The following is a 16,903-nucleotide window of genomic DNA, read 5'->3' as shown; positions in this document are numbered from 1 at the left end:
GGATCTTAGTTCCCCAACCTGGGATCGAATCTGCCTCCTGCAATGGAAGCATGGAGTCTTAACCACTGGACGGTCAGAGAAGTCTCTGATTCTCTTTTCTAAGTGGATGGAAAAGAATGCACTTGCTTAATCAATTTCAGGAAACCATATACCTAGGGCTTCCTGGTGGCTCAGTCAGTAAAGAATCCACCTGCCAAGACTCCACGCTCATAATGCAGGGGACACAAGTTTGAATCCTGGTCCAGGACTAATATCCCATGTGCTTCAGGGCAACTAAACCTACGGCGCCACAACCAGAGAGAAGCCTACGAGTGACAACTAAGACCCAGTGCAGCCCAGAGTAAGTAAATACATGCTAATTTTCAAAGAGAGTACATAATGAAACACAGTTTTCAAAACAAGCACTGGCCCCTGCTTAATGTCTGCATTTACCTTTAAAGGGTGAGTTCTACGACCAGGATAAGGCAGTGATAAAGAATCCGCCTGCCAATGCAGGAGATGCAGGAGACGTGGGTTGGACCCCGGGGTCAGGAAGATCCCCTGAAGGAGGAAATGGCAAGCCACTCCAGTATTCTTGCCTGGAAAATTTCATGGGCAGAGGAGCCTGGTGGGCTACAGTCTATGGGGTTGCAAACAGCTGGACCCGATTGAGCATCTATAACCACGACCTTGGGTCACATCACATTCACAGGGCCTCAAATTTTTAAATTTGAGGCAAAATCCAAATGGAGTTAAGAAGCTTGAAGGAAGAAAACATCAAATTTTATAAATTTTATCTATTTCCCAGACCACACCACTTGGTATATTTGTATAAATCTTGTAATTATCCTGTGAGAACACAATACGAAATTTGTGTATACATATTAAAAGCTCAAACTGTTGTAGCCACGCATTCCAGGAAACTCACTCAGAAGGACAAGGCAGATAGTGGAGTGCAGTTTATTACACCGGCGGGCCCAAGGCAGAATCTCTTCTTAGCCAAGGACCCCAACCAGCATTTGTGAAAATCTTTTATACCCCATGTGTACGTGTCTGAACCCACCACTCCAAATTCCTTGAGGCTTACATAAACCAAGGAAAATACAATCCCAATAACCCCATCATTCATGTGCTATGTGCTCAAACAGTCAAACAATTAGCCAATAATCAATAAACCCAAGGTTACACTCTGATTGATACAGAAAAATGTATGGCCTGTCTGGAGGAAGGGGTGATTAGTGTACGTTTTCTCTTAGGCGATGACTAACCTAGATACGACCTTCAAGGCTCCCCTGTCTGGAGGGGGCCTTATCCTTCTGTTGTTTTCATAGGCGCTAAACACAGAGTTCCGAGTCCATTGGAAAGGTGGCTGGGCATAATCAGCATGAACAGGCCTAAGATGGAGTCCAGGCCCTATGAATTTCTTCTTCAAAACGTGTTAAATGTGCGTTTTATTTTTATTTTTTGGTGGCACCCCATGGCATACGGAATCTTAGCTCCTCGACCAGGGATCAAACCGGCATCTGGTGCTGAGGAATTGTGGAGTCTTAACAACTGGACCGCCAGGAAGGTCCCTAAATGGGCACTTAAAATATACAGAACACGAGTTCTGTAACTCTGCTTGGCCTTTCGTCATTTCTCAACCCTCTTCTAAGGCTCAGAAAGTATAAGCGGCCTCTCGAATCTCTCCACCTTCGTGAGGAAAAAAGTCGGCTTGTGCTCTACGTATACCGGGTAACAGCCAATGGACACAAAGCAAAGCCAATAGCGAAGAGAGAGCAGCCTCATTTACCGCCCAGGCTGCCTCTCAGACGACCGAGACTAGTTCCGACGACGCCCAGCAACCGCTACCATAACAACGCAACCCGCTCCCTCACCACGGAACGCGATTCCCCTCTGCATCCCAGAAGGCGCTGCGCCGCCTCTAAGCCTTCCGCCCCCTTCCATCCCAACATGCAACGGGGCTCTAGACGTCAAGCGCGCGTCATCAGGATGATTATAAAAATGCCCGAATATCCGCCTTTGCTTACACATTAAAAATGTCTGTAAGAGGCTCATAGATAGGAAAGAGCCCGAAAGGTCAGTCTTAACGATTTTTTTTTCAGACGGTTTAGTTGTAAATCTCAGTAGAAATGTTCCATCTTTTCCTAGATTCGCTGAGGCACCTTGTTGGACAGCCCGCGCAGGCCGGCGGCGTGGGGCCCTCGGGGTCCTACTCGGGGCACGTGTGGAAGGAAGTGGCGGTGTCTGTCCGCGCGGCGCCTGTAGACCATCCAGCGTGGAGCCATGGGAGGCCTGGAGAAGAAGAAGGTGATGGGCGAGAGGCCGGGGCAGGGGGCTGGGGCTGCCCCAGGAGGGGGCGGACGGGAGCGATGGAGCCTGGGGGTTCCCCGGCCTTGGACCGTCGTGGGTGCAGAAGCGGCTGGGATCAACACGACAGGAGACAGCAGCCGGAAGGGATCCAATGATGGGCTGGGACGGCAGTACTCGCTGTGAAATCTGAAAAAGAAACCTGGGGTAGAGCTGTGAAAGGGAGTTTGAGGTTACCAGGCAAAGCTCCACCCCAAAACAGGCCGAGCTGGAGGACAACTCATTACTGAAAGCTTCATGAGCCTTATGTAGAGCTCACGTTTTGTCGAGTTCATCGTCTCTGAGACTAGTGACTCCCTTTTTCTGTTGAATCAGGCCTGGTTCTAGACACTGGGGATGGAGACATAAACAACCAGATGTGGTCCCTGCCTTCCCGGAGTTCAGTTTTTGTGGGGAAGTTGGACACTAAAGTAAACAGTCAAATAAAATGGTCACAAACAAGCCTGGCAGGGGAAGTCTAAGTGCCAAGGTCCTTAGATGGAGAGGGCTCATTGTGTGCAAGAAATCAAACAATATCAGGATGGCCCAGGAAGAAGTAAACCAAGGGAAGAGTGGCATCTGGTGAAGTTGGGGTGGAACAGGGACCGGGTCATGCAAGGCTGTCAGGCACAGTGAGGAAACTGGATTTTATTCAAAGTGCAGTAAGAATCAACTAAAGGGAGAGAATGTGATTTATTTTTCAAGGAGTTGCTCTTGTTGCTGTATGGAGAATCCTCTTGGTTGTAGGAAGAGATGAGAGAGGGGATGAGGAAGATATAGTGGCCTCAATTGTTTCTTTCAGCTCACAAGTTTCTACAGCAGATTTGTTGTTGTTTGTTTGACTGCACCTGGTCTCAGTTGCAACTTGAGGAATCTTCTTTATGGGATGTGATATCTTTAGTTGCCGCATGTGAACTTAGTTGCATGTGGGATCTAGTCCCCTGACCAGGGATCAAACCTGGGCCGCCTGCGTTGGGAGTGTGCATGGGACCACCCAGGCAGGTCTTGACTGCCAGTTCGTTTTTAACCCAGCAGGCCTTGAGCACCTAGAAAGTGCCTGCAATTGGAGCTGTAAAGATACAACACAGCAAACCTGAGCTTGAGACACAGATGCAGACATGTCAGTGGATCATGGCAGTTTTTAAAGCTGTGACCGTTTTGACATTTTGAGCCAGATAACTGTTGAGGGGAGGCTTATGCTGTGTGTTTGTAGGATGTTTAGCAGCTTTCCTGACCCCTTACCCACCAGGTGCCAGTAGCACCTAACAGCCCCAAGTGCAGACTCCATCGCCCTGTACACCTGGGGAGAAAAGTCACCCCAGTTATCTTTGATTATCTCCTTAAGATTTGAAAGGGTAAGAATGGTGACAGTGTGGCATAGGGCAGTGAAGCAGAAAGTCATCTTTGTGTCCCCAGGATTTGGCATGGGCCTGATCCCTTAGACAGGTAATAAATGCCTAAGGTTACGAATGAAGGCAGGGCATGTTTTGTGACTTTGGGGTTAGTCATAACATACCCCTTAGGAGGCTACGGGCTTATCCCTTCAGAGCTGGAGCTGGCCATGGAGGCCTATGCTGTCGTAATCCAGCAGAAGACCTCATTGGTGACATTGTAGGGAGCTGGTATGGCATGCTGCTGGTCTCTTGGGACACAGAGCTTTGAGCGAGGCAGCATCTAGCGCTGCACACATCCAGGTGATTGCACAAGACCACACGGTCCTCCGGGGCAGGTAGAGACCAGGCCTTTTGTCTTTTGTTACCCTCCTAGCATCTAGCTAAATAAACATTGGAACATAGTATAGGTCTTATGGTTGTCTCTTGAATGAATGAATGACTGGGGAAGGAAGGAGGCTGTGTGGCTTAGAGTGTGCATTTTCAACCAGACAGTGTCATCTCCAAGGGAACAGGAATTGGTTGGGGGACATGTTTGATATTACAATGATGTGTGCCCCTCTGAAGGACCAATTACATAAAGAGAGCTGTACCATGTCTATGGTGTTAACATTTTGGGAGGCTGTGAGAGAGGGTGATGAAGGGGGAGAAAAGGTCTAAAAGCCCTCCAGCGGCGGAAAGGCTGGTTATAATGAAAAATAAGTTGAGAACCCTGGCTTAGTGGACGAGGCACTCAGGCTCCGGACTTGGACCTAGGTCTGAAGGCAGCCCCAGCTCTTAGAAAGCTGTGTGACCCAGGTAGGTTATTTTTCTGAGCCTGTTTTCCCCCCGTGTGACATGAGAATTTTAATGGCACCCACGTCACAGTGTTGTGGGGATTAAATGAAGTAACGTGTGCAAGTCAGTCATCATCATGGTCGATGCTTAGGGCTACTGCTAAGGGCTTGGTGCGGCACCCGATCCACAGCAACCTCACGGTGCCCGCATCACACAGATGTGTGTGTCCCCCGTGCCGACAGCTGTAAGGACCGTGTGGGCATGCTCCTTCCGCACGGCCTCTTGGCTGTGAATCCAGAACAGTCGTCGCCTTTTGCCTGAGGAATGTCCAGAAGTGGCTGTCTGACACTGCAGCCATTGCTAATAGAGAATTGATTTTCTTCCCCAAGTATGAACGAGGTTCTGCCACCAACTACATCACCCGAAATAAAGCTCGGAAGAAGCTGCAGCTGAGCCTGGCCGACTTCAGGTGAGCAGTAAGACCGTTTTGCCTTCTTACCATTCGGGTGTTCACTGGAGTAGCTCTTCGAATTTCCCTCAAGGGCTTTTCTTTTACGTTCACAACTTGAGTGACGGGTGTAAGAAGCCTAGCTTTCGACCTCTCTCAGGTTTCAACACCCCTTTCTTCCTCAGCTTAATCATTTCTAGCTTTTGATTTAAAGTGAGAGATGTGGGACTCTTCCTTCTAGACACTGAAACACTTAGAAGCCATTGTTGGGTTATTTATTGACCTGATATCAATGCTGTGTCCCAGGGAGTAGGAAGGTCCGTGGAGAGGGAGAGAGACTGGGCAGTAGCCAGTCGGGTGGAGCCATCAGAACGCTGTGTACAGCGTTTATTGATTAAGTTAATCATCTTAGACCAGTGTGATGCCCTAAAATTGATTGTAATAGCATCATCAAAGATTACTAATCACAGATCACCATAGCAAATATAATAATGAGGAAAAGTTCGAAATATTGTGAGAATTAGCAGAATGTTTCAGAGGCACGAAGTGAGCAGATGTTGCTCCGATAGACTTGCTGAATGCAGGGTTGCTCAGACCTCCAATTTGTTTACAAAGAAAAAAGGCTGTCTTTGTGAAGTGCAGTAAATGCAGCGCAATGAAACAAGGTGTCCTGTGTGCGGCTGAAGCACGCTTCCTCGGCAAGGCCTCTCCTGGCTCCCCTCGCTGAAGGAGGTGCCTGCAGTCGGCCCTGCTTCCTCGGCGAGGCCTCTCCTGGCTCCCCTTGCTGAAAGAGGTGCCTGCAGTCGGCCCTGCTTTCTCAGCGAGGCCTCTCCTGGCTCCCCTTGCTGAAAGAGGTGCCTGCAGTCGGCCCCCGTCCGTATTCCTGCTAGTCTCCTTTCTGGTGCTCCGGACATTCTGCATGTGTCTGTCAGGACCTTGTGGCGGTCGGGCTCCTTCCTGAGGGTGTGCGCTTTCCCAGGGGCGGGGCTCCTGTGCTCCTTGCTCACTGTGGTTTCCCGGGTCCAGCATGGCCAGTGCTCAGCAAAGTTTGCTGATAGAAGGAATGGCATTTGTCTTCCAGGCGGCTGTGCATCCTGAAAGGCATTTATCCCCATGAACCCAAACACAAGAAGAAGGTTAACAAGGGCTCCACAGCTGCCCGAACCTTTTACCTCATCAAAGATATCAAGTTCCTCCTCCACGAACCCATCGTCAACAAGTTCCGGGAGTACAAGGTGAGGCTGGGCTCTGGGGCCTGCCGGGGGCCCTTCCCAGCTCTATGGAGACCTGCTAACACTGATCTCAGGCAGGTTGTTTGATCTCTGTGAGCAAGTCTCTACAAAGGGTGAGGTAATTCTCCCTCCAGATTGTGTCGGGGGATTGACTGAGCTCTTTCTGTGTGGGAATCATTTACACAGAACCTGGCCAATGATTAACACTTGCCTTGTCATACCTTTCCCCTAGTTCTTTTGGGAAAAAGTAAATTAATTGCCTGTGAGGCAAAGATTGTAGTCTTTCAGGGTCTCTCTGGTGTATTTTCTGCTCAAAGAACCCCATCTGATTCAGGTTCTTTCTGAAATTGCTCCCAGGAGATCAGGCTTTTCATTCTGCAAATAGAAACCATTAAATGCTTAAATACCATAGGGAAAGTAGAGATCTAATTATACCAACCGCAAATAATTGAAAGTGACTGCTGGTACTGTAGCCTTTGCCGAGCGACAGGGCCAGGCTGAGGGGTGCAGCTGCTGGTGGGCCTCTCCACAGAGCCCACCGAGGTGCAGCTGGGGTTTGCGGCCTCCTGAGTTCATGACAGTGGGCCCCTCGTGGGACTGGTCACTGCTCACGACCACAGTGGAGGGGGCCTCCAAGCATCTGGGGAGCACAGAGGACAGGCCCGCCCTGAGGTGCTTGGAGGGCGGCAGCTGTCAGTTAAGAGGACTTTCCGGGGCCACCATTGACCTCAAGTGTGTTTTCCCCTGTGGCCCCGCCCCACATGTGGGCCCATGGCTTGCTTTCACGGACACACAGGCTGGTGTTTCTGGCCTGACCTCCTGGCCCTGACTTGCCTCACTTCTCAGTTGGAAAATAGGGCTGAAAACGTTAAACTTTCATGTAAACACGTGGAGTCAGCACGTCTGAGTGCTTATCCCTGTTCACCTGTCAACCGTGTGGCGGGCTGGGTTGGGTTCACGGCTCCGTGGAGGTGGCTGAGGGGGCAGATGGTGCCGGCAGACAGCTGTGGTTGGCTTCTGGAGGCCTCGGAAGTCCCCCCAAAGCCGAGCATCCCTCCCTCACAGAAGGGCTGCCCAGGAGCCCCTGGCCCACATCAGCGGTCTCCTCCTCCCGCAGGTGTTCGTCCGGAAGCTGCGGAAGGCCTATGGGAAGAGTGAGTGGAACACGGTGGAGCGTCTGAAGGACAACAAGCCCAACTACAAGCTCGACCACATCGTCAAGGAGCGGTGAGCGGGGCTGTGTCCTGGCACTAGGGGCACAGTGGGGAACACGGCCGAGACCCCACCCCCAGAGCTGGCCTCCTCTTGGAGGAAGCAGACCAGGAAACAGCTCCATGTTGTTCTAATGGTTGCACGTCCACATGAGTGCCGTGGGGGATGCTCTCTGTGAAGGGAACTGGAGGACACATGTGACTTACAGGCTGGTCAGAGGAGGTGTCCGAGGGCAGGCCTGAGACAGCCGGGGGAAAGTGTAGTTCAGGAAGAGCAAACAGCGAGTGCAAAGGCCCTGTGGTGAGAGAGAGCCAGAGCCCTGGGGGGGAGGGGCACGGACGTGCATGGTCAGTCCTGGAAGTGTGGCTCGACGCCTCTGACATCAGCTGTTTCTTGCCCATCTTTCCCCACAGTCCCCCTCTGTCACTGATTAAATTGGGGGTACGCTTGGTAGTGCCTGGAGACACTTCCGGTTCTCATGACTAGGATGGTAGGGGGGTCTCCTAGTATTTAGGGGCCACAGATGCTGCCCAGCCCCCTGTGGCACACAGGGCAGCCCCCACCGCCCAGAATAACCTGGCCCAAAGTGGCAGCAGCGGTGAGATTCAGAGACCCGGGGCTCCCTGAACGTCTGTCTTTCTCTTGGGGGCTGTTGGCCCGGGAGCGCTCAGCTCCGAGCCGGATGGACTTGGTCTCCTTAGTCGGGGCAGCCAGCTGAGCGGCACCCCCAGCCTGGGAGCTCCACGGAAGGCGTTCTCACCCCAGCCCTGCGGCCGCAAGCTGGGCGGCCCAAGAACAGCTGCTGCTCCGAGCGGCTCCTCCGCTGATGGAGAGCTGGCGAGTGTGACACGGCTGTCCTGTGGAAGGAATGAGAAAAGGTGCATGAGCAAAAAGCAGGTGTCTGGATTCACAGGCGCACCAGGTGGCCGTGTGATGGTGCTCCCGTTCTGCGGCACCCCCTCCTCCGCCGTGGCTCAAGAATGAGTGGCGCGTGGTGTTTCTAGGAAGGGCTCGGTGGTGGGGGTGGTCTGTGAGGTGGAGAGCGAGGGGACTTGGAAACGTCCAGGGGCTGCCCGAGGCGCGGGCCTCTGCACCCGGAAGCCGCGCGCCTCTCCCGTCGTCTCGCGAGAGGCCCCCGCGGGCCTTTCCTCTCTCAGGCTGTGTCTGAAGGCCCGGCCGCCCCTCCTGACCCTCGGAGCTAAGCGGGCTCCTCCTGGTTCCGCGGTTCCTCCCAAGGCCACGGGGAAGCCGGTGCTGCCAGCCCCCCGGGGCGTGGCCCGGCTCCCCGTCTGGGAGATGGTGGTGGCCTGGCCGGGCCTGGCGCGGGGAACGGGGCCTCTGGGGTGGCTGACGGGCGGGGGCAGCGGGGTTGGAGGCCCCTCAGGAGCCCAGGCGGAGCGGCCTCGTGAGCGCCGCCCCCCGGCCGCGCAGGTACCCCACGTTCGTCGATGCGCTGCGGGACCTGGACGATGCCCTGTCCATGTGCTTCCTCTTCTCCACCTTCCCGCGGACCGGCAAGTGCCACGTGCACACCATCCAGCTGTGCCGCCGGCTGGCCGTGGAGTTCATGCACTACGTCATCGCCGCGCGCGCCCTGCGCAAGGTGAGCCGGGCTGCCCGGCGGGGCCGCCACCCAGGGGCCTCACATGCTCCCCCCGCCCGCCCCATCCCCCCGCCGCCTGGGGCCCTCACGCCGTCCCGCTCCTCCGCAGGTCTTCCTGTCCATCAAAGGCATCTACTACCAGGCCGAGGTGCTGGGCCAGCCGATCGTGTGGATCACGCCCTACACCTTCTCCCACGACGTGAGTGTTTCCCCGGGGAGGGTCTGTGCCGGCCGTGGCTCCCTCTCCAGTTCCTAGACGGGGACTAGGGGACGGGCGGGGAGGGGATCGTCCTGTCCTGCAGAACCAGCTGGGGTCTTGAGTGCCGGTCTGGTGGGGTGGCGAGGGTGGGGGTAGTGTGTGGTAACAGGAGCCTGAGCCAGCCTGGCTGCCTTACCTGCTGGCTAGTTGGCCTCGGGCACGTTCCCCTACCTCTCTGTGCTGCGTTTAATAAGGCGCCTGCACTTGTAAGCCTTTGTCGTGAGGATTTGAGGGAGAAGAGCTCTCACAGTGCCTGGTCCACAGGGGTCGCGGAAAGAAGAGTGGGCAGCGGCCAGGCCGAGTGCGCCTGTGTGCATGGCCTTACGTAGAGCCCAGCCTGCCTCCGACCCGTGGGGTCCTCCTCACTCTGCTTTCTCTGTTTTTTAGACTGGGGGGGTTTGAGGCAGGATCCATGAGGGGAAATGCTGACTTGGTCTCCAGATGGGGGTTGTCAGCCCCACAGGGTCACAACTGATTTCTCGTGCGGTGGGCCCGTGTGGGGCCCGCTTCCTGCTTCATCAGAGACCTGGCTAGATGGTGGGTTTTGCTGGCCAGGGAGCGGGTACTCCAGCCTGAGCTCATAGTCAGGGTCCGGTGGGTCCCTCCCTGCTCCTTAGTCTGGGCTGGGCTGGGGGGCTGCTGGCTGGAAGCCCTCTGAGGCCCGGCAGTGGGGATCGGTGGCAGCCTCCGTGGGTGAGAGGTGCTTGGCCCCCAGCAGCCCCGTGCCTGCCCCGGGGGCCGGCGTGGGTGAGTCCGTGCTCTTCCCTGCTTATGCCCTGCCCTGTCCCTCCTCTCCCTGATCCTTCCTGCCCGCCCTCCCTCCTTCCCCAGCCCTCCCTCTCCTTCCTGCTCTCTGATGTCCCACCCACGCGCTGCTCAGACTGGCCTTTGTCTGTCCCGCAGGGGTGAATAGGGCCCTATGGTGGCTGGCCTCCACACAGCTGGTGCTGGGGGCATGCGGGAGGGCATGGGCCGCCCCTTCCTCCTTCCTCTTTGGCCAGCTCACTGCCGCTGCCTCCGCCCAGCAGGAGGATGGGGGACCCGGGCTGGGTCACAGCTGGGGCCCTCGTATGTGCCCCCCCACCCCTGTGCACAGCCAGTGCTGGGCTCCCAGCAGCAGGACCCAGGCAGGTAGTGGAGTTCGGGGGGCTGCCGGGCCGTGGGGGAGTCCTACTCACATGCCCCCAGGCCTCTGGAAGGACCGAGGTGTCAATGAGGGGACAGGTGGGACTGTGCTCCGTTTTTGCCCAGGCAGGCAATGTTTCTCAGGAGCACCCTGAGGGTGGGCCAGGCGGCCGCCCGGCCTGTCCCAGGTCCTCGGGCTATGCCTTTGGTTTGAGCCTGAGGCAGGGTCGTTAGAGTCTGAGTATTGGTCCCAAAGGTCCCACCAGGGCTTGTGGGTGCAGTGTGCCATCCGCCCACTGCCCCAACTGCCCCTATCCAGGCAGGTGGGCTGTTCCAGGGCCGCCTTGCCCAACTGTTACCCAGGTGCTCACGGGCTAGCCCCAGAAAAGACAGTAAATGAAAATTGTGAGCTGGGCGGTGGAGCAGGCGTGAGCGGCCTCTGCAGGGTGAAAGTCTGACCTGCAGAATGAGGGGGCAGTGGGCATCAGCCAGTACTGGGCACCTCAAGACAAAGGCTTCCCTTTCTCACCACTAGCGGGGATCTGGCCCTGGCCTCCAGGACAACCCTTGGGACACTTGTCCAGAGCCTGACTGGTACCCAGGATGCTCCTGGGTGGGGACCCCCTGGACTCTTGCCAAGAGGCTGAGCTCTGAAGGCAGGGCAGCCCCGAGGGCCCGCCTGGTCCTAGGGCAGCCAGAGCCCCGACTCCGGGTGGTTGTCCGTGTGCTCCTTGCACTGACACTGCCTGCACGCCTGCTGTTTCCGCAGCACCCGACAGACGTGGACTACAGGGTCATGGCCACGTTCACCGAGTTCTACACCACGCTGCTGGGCTTCGTCAACTTCCGCCTCTACCAGTCTCTCAACCTGCACTACCCGCCCAAGGTAGGCCCGGCCTCTCTGCCCGCAGGGAGGTGGGGACTGGGGCCTCCCTTCTCTGACTGTCCCCACCCCGCCTCCCAGCTCGAGAGTCAGGTCCACACAGAAGCAAAGACCAGCGAAGACGCCTATGCGCTGGACTCAGAGAGCTCTCTGGAGGTGAGAGGGGCTTCCAGTGCCGGCCCTGCGTCCCCCAGAACCCAAGCCCACCGACGGCCGTCCCAGAGCGGTCAGTGCTCCCCCTCTGACGCTGCCCCCACCCCCGCCCGCAAGCAGCGTCTCTACGGCCCCGCTTCTTTCCACAGAAACTGGCCGCCCTCAGTGCCAGTCTGGCCCGCGTGGTGGTGCCCACGGAGGAGGAGGAAGCTGAGGTGGACGAGTTTCCTGCTGATGGGGTGAGCGCTGCGCGGCTTTCTGGAGGCGGGCCGGGGGCCCTGAGGGGTTTAGGAGGAAGCTGGGGAGGGGCTCATCTCCAGCCTCCGCCTCCCGTGGGGGTGCGGGCGGGCCCGACAGCGTGAGCGGCCCCTCCTCTCGGCAGGAGATAGCGGCACAGGAGGAGGACCGCAGGAGGGAGCTGGAGGCACGGGAGAAGCACAGGAAGCTCTTCGAGGGCCTGAAGTTCTTCCTGAACCGCGAGGTGCCCCGCGAGGCCCTGGCCTTCGTCATCAGGTGGGGGCCTGACCGTGCCGGCTGGGTCCCACTCTGGACTGGGGACCCTGTGGGGGCGAACAGGTGTGTTCCGGGAGGGTGAGCTTGTGCCTGAGGACCCTCGTGGGCTCCCCCTGTGCCTGTAGGAGTTTTGGGGGGATCGTGTCCTGGGACAGATCTCTGTGCATCGGGGCCACCTATGACGTCACAGACCCCGGCATCACCCACCAGATTGTCGACCGGCCTGGGCAGCAGACCCCGGTCATTGGCAGGTAGGCCCCCAAGGTCCTCTTCTTCCTCCATGCGTTTGGGTTTCTGGGGGCAGGGGTCTGCGTCCAGGGCCCTGCAGCCGGGTCCTCGGGGGCCCTGTGACTGTTCTCCACTCTCGCCCTCCGCCAGGTACTACGTGCAGCCCCAGTGGGTGTTTGACTCAGTGAATGCCCGGCTCCTCCTCCCTGTGGCAGACTACTTCCCTGGGGTGCAGCTGCCCCCACACCTCTCGCCCTTCGTAACAGAGAAGGAAGGCGACTATGTGCCTCCAGAGAAACTGAAACTCCTGGCCCTGCAGCAGGGCGAGCACCCAGGTGCGTGGAGGAGGCTGGACCGGGCGGGCTGGGCAGGCTCCTCCAGGCCCAGCTGGGCTCCCAGGCCTCAGCTGGCCGCTTCCCTGGTTGGCTACGGAGGTGGCACGCTCCAGAGAACTGGGCAGTCAGTGGGGACACAAAACCTTGTAAGCCCTCCTCGGAGTGACACGGCTTTGGAGGAGGAGGTGTTTGTGTCCTAGAGTCGCGTGTCAATTGGTGTCCAGCGTAGCTGAGCAAAACGGTCTGGAAGTTTCCGTGGGAGGCAGCAGAGCTGAGGGGTAGGGGGCCTGGAGCTTGCTCTGAAGGCAGCTGGGCCTGGGGGGAGGTGCTGGGGGGCCGTGGCCGAGCCAGCCCTGCTCTGCCCGGAAGGTCTGTAGGGGTGCAGGTTCTCACACCGCGAGGGGAAGAGCAGACCCCAGGGTACAGAATTCTTGTTCTTTGTAGGAAACTTGAATGAATCCGAGGAGGAGGATGAGGAGGAAGACGACGGTGGTGGCGAGGAAGAGGAAGAAAAAGAGGAGGAGGACATGGAGGCTGATTCGGAGAAGGAGGAAGAGGCCCGGCTGACCGCCCTGGAGGGGCGGAGGCTGGAGGAGAAGACGGAGGCCCAGCTCACCGCCCCGGAGGAGCGGAGGCTGGAGGGGAAGACGGAGGCCCAGCTCACCGCCCCGGAGGAGCGGAGGCTGGAGGGGAAGACGGAGGCCCAGCTCACCGCCCCGGAGGAGCGGAGGCTGGAGGGGAAGGTACCCGGGCGTGGACCAGGGTCTCAGCCCCGGAAGCGGCGCCCCACCCCCCCAGCCGTCTTGGTGCCAGAAGGGCAGGGGCCAGAGAGGGCGGGAGGTGGAGCGTGGGGTCAGCCTGTCCCCAGCAGCGTCCTCCCTGTGTCCCCAGCAGCCCAGGGTGATGGCAGGCACAGTGAAGCTGGAGGACAAGCAGCGGCTGGCCCAGGAGGAGGAGAGCGAGGCCAGGCGCCTGGCCATCATGACGATGAAGAAGCGGGAGAAGTACCTCTACAACAAGATCATGTTCGGCAGGAAGCGCAGAGTCCGCGAGGTGAGTCTCCCCGCCCCGCCTCCCAGCCTGAGGCTCCAGGTGGGGCTCACAGATGAGCTTCCAGGCCTGGTGGCTCTCCTGGGCGGACTCTGGGCCAGGGAAAATCTCTAAGAGAGTGCTGTGTACAGCAGAGCCTGAGGGGTGGGAAGGTGGCTCAGGCCGCATTGCCTGCACGGTGGTCTGTGCTGACAGCCCCCCAGTGTTCTTTTGTGTATGTAATAACACGGGTGTTATTCGGGGGGGCATCATGCTGTGCAGCCTGGAGGAGGGCATGGCAACCCACTCCAGTAGTCTTGCCTGGAGAATCCCATGGACAGAGGAGCCCGGTGGGCTACAGTCCATGGGGTCACTGAGCGTTGGACACGACTGAAGCAACTCAGCGCACACACACGTGCCATGCAGACAGCGCTGCGCCTTACTGTGCTTCACAGATGCGGTGTTTGTAGAAAAGGGAAGGTTTGTGGCAGCTCTATGTGGAGCAAGTCTGTTTAGCACCATTTTCCCAGTATTTTCTCATGTCATGTCTCTCCGTCACCAGTGACATTGGTAATTCTCACACTATTTCAGACTTTTTCATAATTATCTGTTGTAGTAATGTGTGATCAGTGTTCTTTGATGTTACCATCACTAAAAGACTTCATTGAAGGCTCAGATGGTGGGTAGTATTTTTTCAGCAGTGAAGTCTATTTTAAAGAATGTGTATGGATGGTGTTTGTAGACACGATGCTACACACTGCTTAATAGACACCAGCGTAGCACGAACAGAACTTTTATGTGCACTGGGAAACCAAAAAGTTCCTGGCACTCTCTTTATTGTAATGCTTGCTTTTTGGGGGTGGTGGGTGGACTCACACCCAGAGTGTCTCCAGGGTCTGGTCTGCCTGAAGGCCATTCTGCTGTGCTTGTCATTTCGTGTGAGCCGTCCATGGCGTCACACAGTGCCCACTGACAGGGCTAGACTGTCCCCCTTTTCTAGTCATTCTCAGAAAACACTCTTGAGCACCTCTCCGCCTTACTTCCAAGGGCCTCTCTGCAGGGTAAATTCTTAGGTGTGTAATTGCCAGGTGGAAAGGCCTGCCTGTTTTGGAAATAGATCATGCCAAATGGCCCAGGCGAAAGACTGCTCCAGGCCGACCCCTCCAGCAGCTCCTGGTGAAGGTTTGAAAGGCCCCTGCTTTCCCAGGCGGAGCGGGGCAGTGGGGCAGTGGCCTTCGGCCCTGGGAGCCTGCGGTCCTTCTGGCTTGCTGGTGGCCCGTGAAGTAACAGTCATAAAGGCAGTGAAGACCCGGTTCCTCACCCGAGGCTCTTTGGATCGATTTGCTTTTTCCCCGTGACGATTTGCCCGTTAGCTTTTCTGGAAGCTCTGCTTTTAAGGGGTGGCTTTGAGTAGGAGAAGGGGGAGTCCCCATCCCGCCTTCCTCCCGCCCATCATAGCTTAATTCTCCCCTTCCTCCTCGCAGGCCAACAAACTGGCGGAGAAGCGGAAAGCCCATGACGAGGCTGTGAGATCGGAGAGGAAGGCCAGGAAGCTGCGAGCACTGTGAGCAGCAGTGGCTTCTCATCAGGCGAGGCCAGCTCACGGCAGTGGGACTGGGCGCAGGCACCGGAGGGCCTGGGCGAGGTGACGGGCCTCCCCTGCTTGCCGTCAGCCCCTCTCCCCTCTCTGCTGGCCCTGGCCTCCGCTCGCTCTCTGGCTGGGCCTACAGGCAGCCCCGGCCTCCCTTGGATGGCGCTCCCAGCAGGTGGCTGCGCAGAGGAGAGGCTTCTGTGCCTGGCCAGACGTCAGGCTCCCAGGAGCCAAGTGCCACGGGATGGGGGTGGGGGAGCCCGACCTGTCCCTCCCTGACTGCTCCCATTCACCCTGGCTTTCCACACCCCCTCCCCCACACGCGGTTGGCCCCGTGTGTGACGGACAGAAGGTGGGGAAGCATTTGTTAATAAACAGCTGGAGTTGTGCAGCCAATTGAGTCCTGTGTTCACAAGCTTTCCTGGGGTTGGAGAAGGGCTACCTTGTACCCTGGGCTCCAGCCCTCGGTTCTCACTGAGAGGGGCCGGTCACTGCCCAGACGCCTCTGGATGTCCGTGGACCCCACATTCCAGCCTGGAGACCTTTCCTCTGTGAAACGCTTCCTCACATGTAAGCCAAGAGTGGAAGTTCTGGCGCCTTTGTCCCGGGTGTGTGTGGTGGGCTCAGTGACGCTTTAGAGAGTCACTAGTACCAGGCGTGTCTGGTAGGCAAAGCGCTCGGCAAACCCCCAGCATGACTGTCACTCCCTGCTGCAGTCTCCCCCTGGAGGCGAGAGCCAGTGTCTATGCGTCTGTGGGGCCTGAGTGGAGGGGCCACGGCTTTACCTGGCGGGCTTGTGGGCAGAGCTGCCGGGGACCCCGGCGTGGCTCTGCCAGCAGCCTGGCTTATAACCTGGGCCGGGCCATCCTTCCAGTTTCCACTGGACTGGCAGTGCCCCATCTGGACTGCTGGTGCCCCGTGGCAGAGCCAGGGCCATGGGCTGGTCACTCAAACCCTCCCCGGTCAGGCAGGGAGATTCTGAGCCACCGCCTGCCCCAGCCCTGCTCTGCCTGCTGTAGGCCACGTGCTGTCAGGAGCAGGGCCAGGGTGGGGACCTGGGGGTTTGGAACTGGGCTTCTCCTTGCCCAAATCTAGGTGCCTGAGGGCCTTGGCCTTACGCCCTTCACTCTGTAGAAGCGTCTGGGCTCTACAGAAGTCTTCAGGGCAGTGTCTTGAGACCCAGCACGTGCAGGGGGAGGCAGGAGCTTGGGCAGGCTCTCAGGCTGAGGCTGAGGAGAAGCCTGGGCTCCTGGGCCTCGCTGTGGGTGTCCAAAGAGAGCCATTCCACTGAGATGCTTCATAGTAGCGGGGGAGGGGGTGGTGGTCTTCTATGGTCAGGGCCTCTGGAACCAAAGTCTGCAGCCCGAGGGAATACCTTGAGCGTGCTTGGGTGCGTGTGCACCCCAGCGCCGTGGAGGCTGGAGAGCCAGCAAGCCCATCAGATACGGAAAAGTTCCTGGCAGTCATGCTGATGTGGAATTTTCCCCATTCCAGAGTCACCCAGTAATGGCGGGGGCAGTGGGGCTCTGACGTGGCTTATGCCCCACTGGGTGACCGGCTGGTTTTGCACTGCCCACAGCTGGAGCTGAGCATTCCCAGCTCCAGGCAGTCATGAGTCCGCTTCCTTGGGCTTGATCCTCTGGGGCGAAGGAGGAAAGCCTAGGACTGGGAAAAGTCAGATCCTGAATGGGGTGCCCTCATCCTGATGCACTGTGCCCTGCTGGGGACCTTGGGGAAGTGGGGTCAGCCCCTACTCCTCTCATTTCAGATGCAAAAAAAAAGTGTCCCCAGTTTGC

At 57.6% G+C, this 16,903-nt stretch overlaps 1 protein-coding gene across 3 annotated transcripts; it reads left to right on the top strand.

Annotated features, from left to right (window-relative positions):
* Nucleotides 1-2,202: 2,202 nt before the first annotated feature.
* Nucleotides 2,203-15,461, top strand: PES1 (pescadillo ribosomal biogenesis factor 1). 3 transcript variants are annotated; one of them, XM_068990320.1, is made up of 16 exons: nt 2,203-2,289; nt 4,886-4,965; nt 6,026-6,179; nt 7,294-7,403; nt 8,820-8,991; nt 9,101-9,190; nt 11,145-11,261; nt 11,340-11,414; nt 11,561-11,650; nt 11,809-11,924; nt 12,050-12,175; nt 12,303-12,487; nt 12,932-13,073; nt 13,218-13,230; nt 13,379-13,540; nt 15,001-15,461. In XM_068990320.1, the coding sequence occupies exons 1-16, from the start codon at nt 2,266-2,268 to the stop codon at nt 15,082-15,084; spliced, it is 1,740 nt and encodes a 579-aa protein (XP_068846421.1). In that variant the 5' UTR covers nt 2,203-2,265; the 3' UTR covers nt 15,085-15,461. The 3 variants fall into 3 exon arrangements, with proteins under 3 accessions (XP_068846421.1, XP_068846420.1, XP_068846419.1); XM_068990319.1 differs by having other exon boundaries at nt 11,794-11,924; nt 12,932-13,230; nt 13,382-13,540; XM_068990318.1 differs by having other exon boundaries at nt 11,794-11,924; nt 12,932-13,230.
* Nucleotides 15,462-16,903: the final 1,442 nt, after the last annotated feature.

The sequence above is a fragment of the Capricornis sumatraensis genome, chromosome 17, assembly GCF_032405125.1.
Source record: "Capricornis sumatraensis isolate serow.1 chromosome 17, serow.2, whole genome shotgun sequence".
NCBI lineage: Eukaryota > Metazoa > Chordata > Mammalia > Artiodactyla > Bovidae > Capricornis > Capricornis sumatraensis.
Note: the sequence above shows the minus strand (reverse complement) of the source record. Positions and strands in the feature narration are given on the sequence as shown.

Bases quoted from the DNA above. Each gene is read 5' to 3' on its own strand.
- PES1 (XM_068990318.1), top strand. From the start codon at position 2,266: ATGGGAGGCCTGGAGAAGAAGAAG. The intron at 9,191-11,144 runs GTGAGTGTTTCC...CTGTTTCCGCAG, and splicing joins CCTACACCTTCTCCCACGAC to CACCCGACAGACGTGGACTA. The intron at 13,231-13,378 runs GTACCCGGGCGT...CTGTGTCCCCAG, and splicing joins AGCGGAGGCTGGAGGGGAAG to CAGCCCAGGGTGATGGCAGG.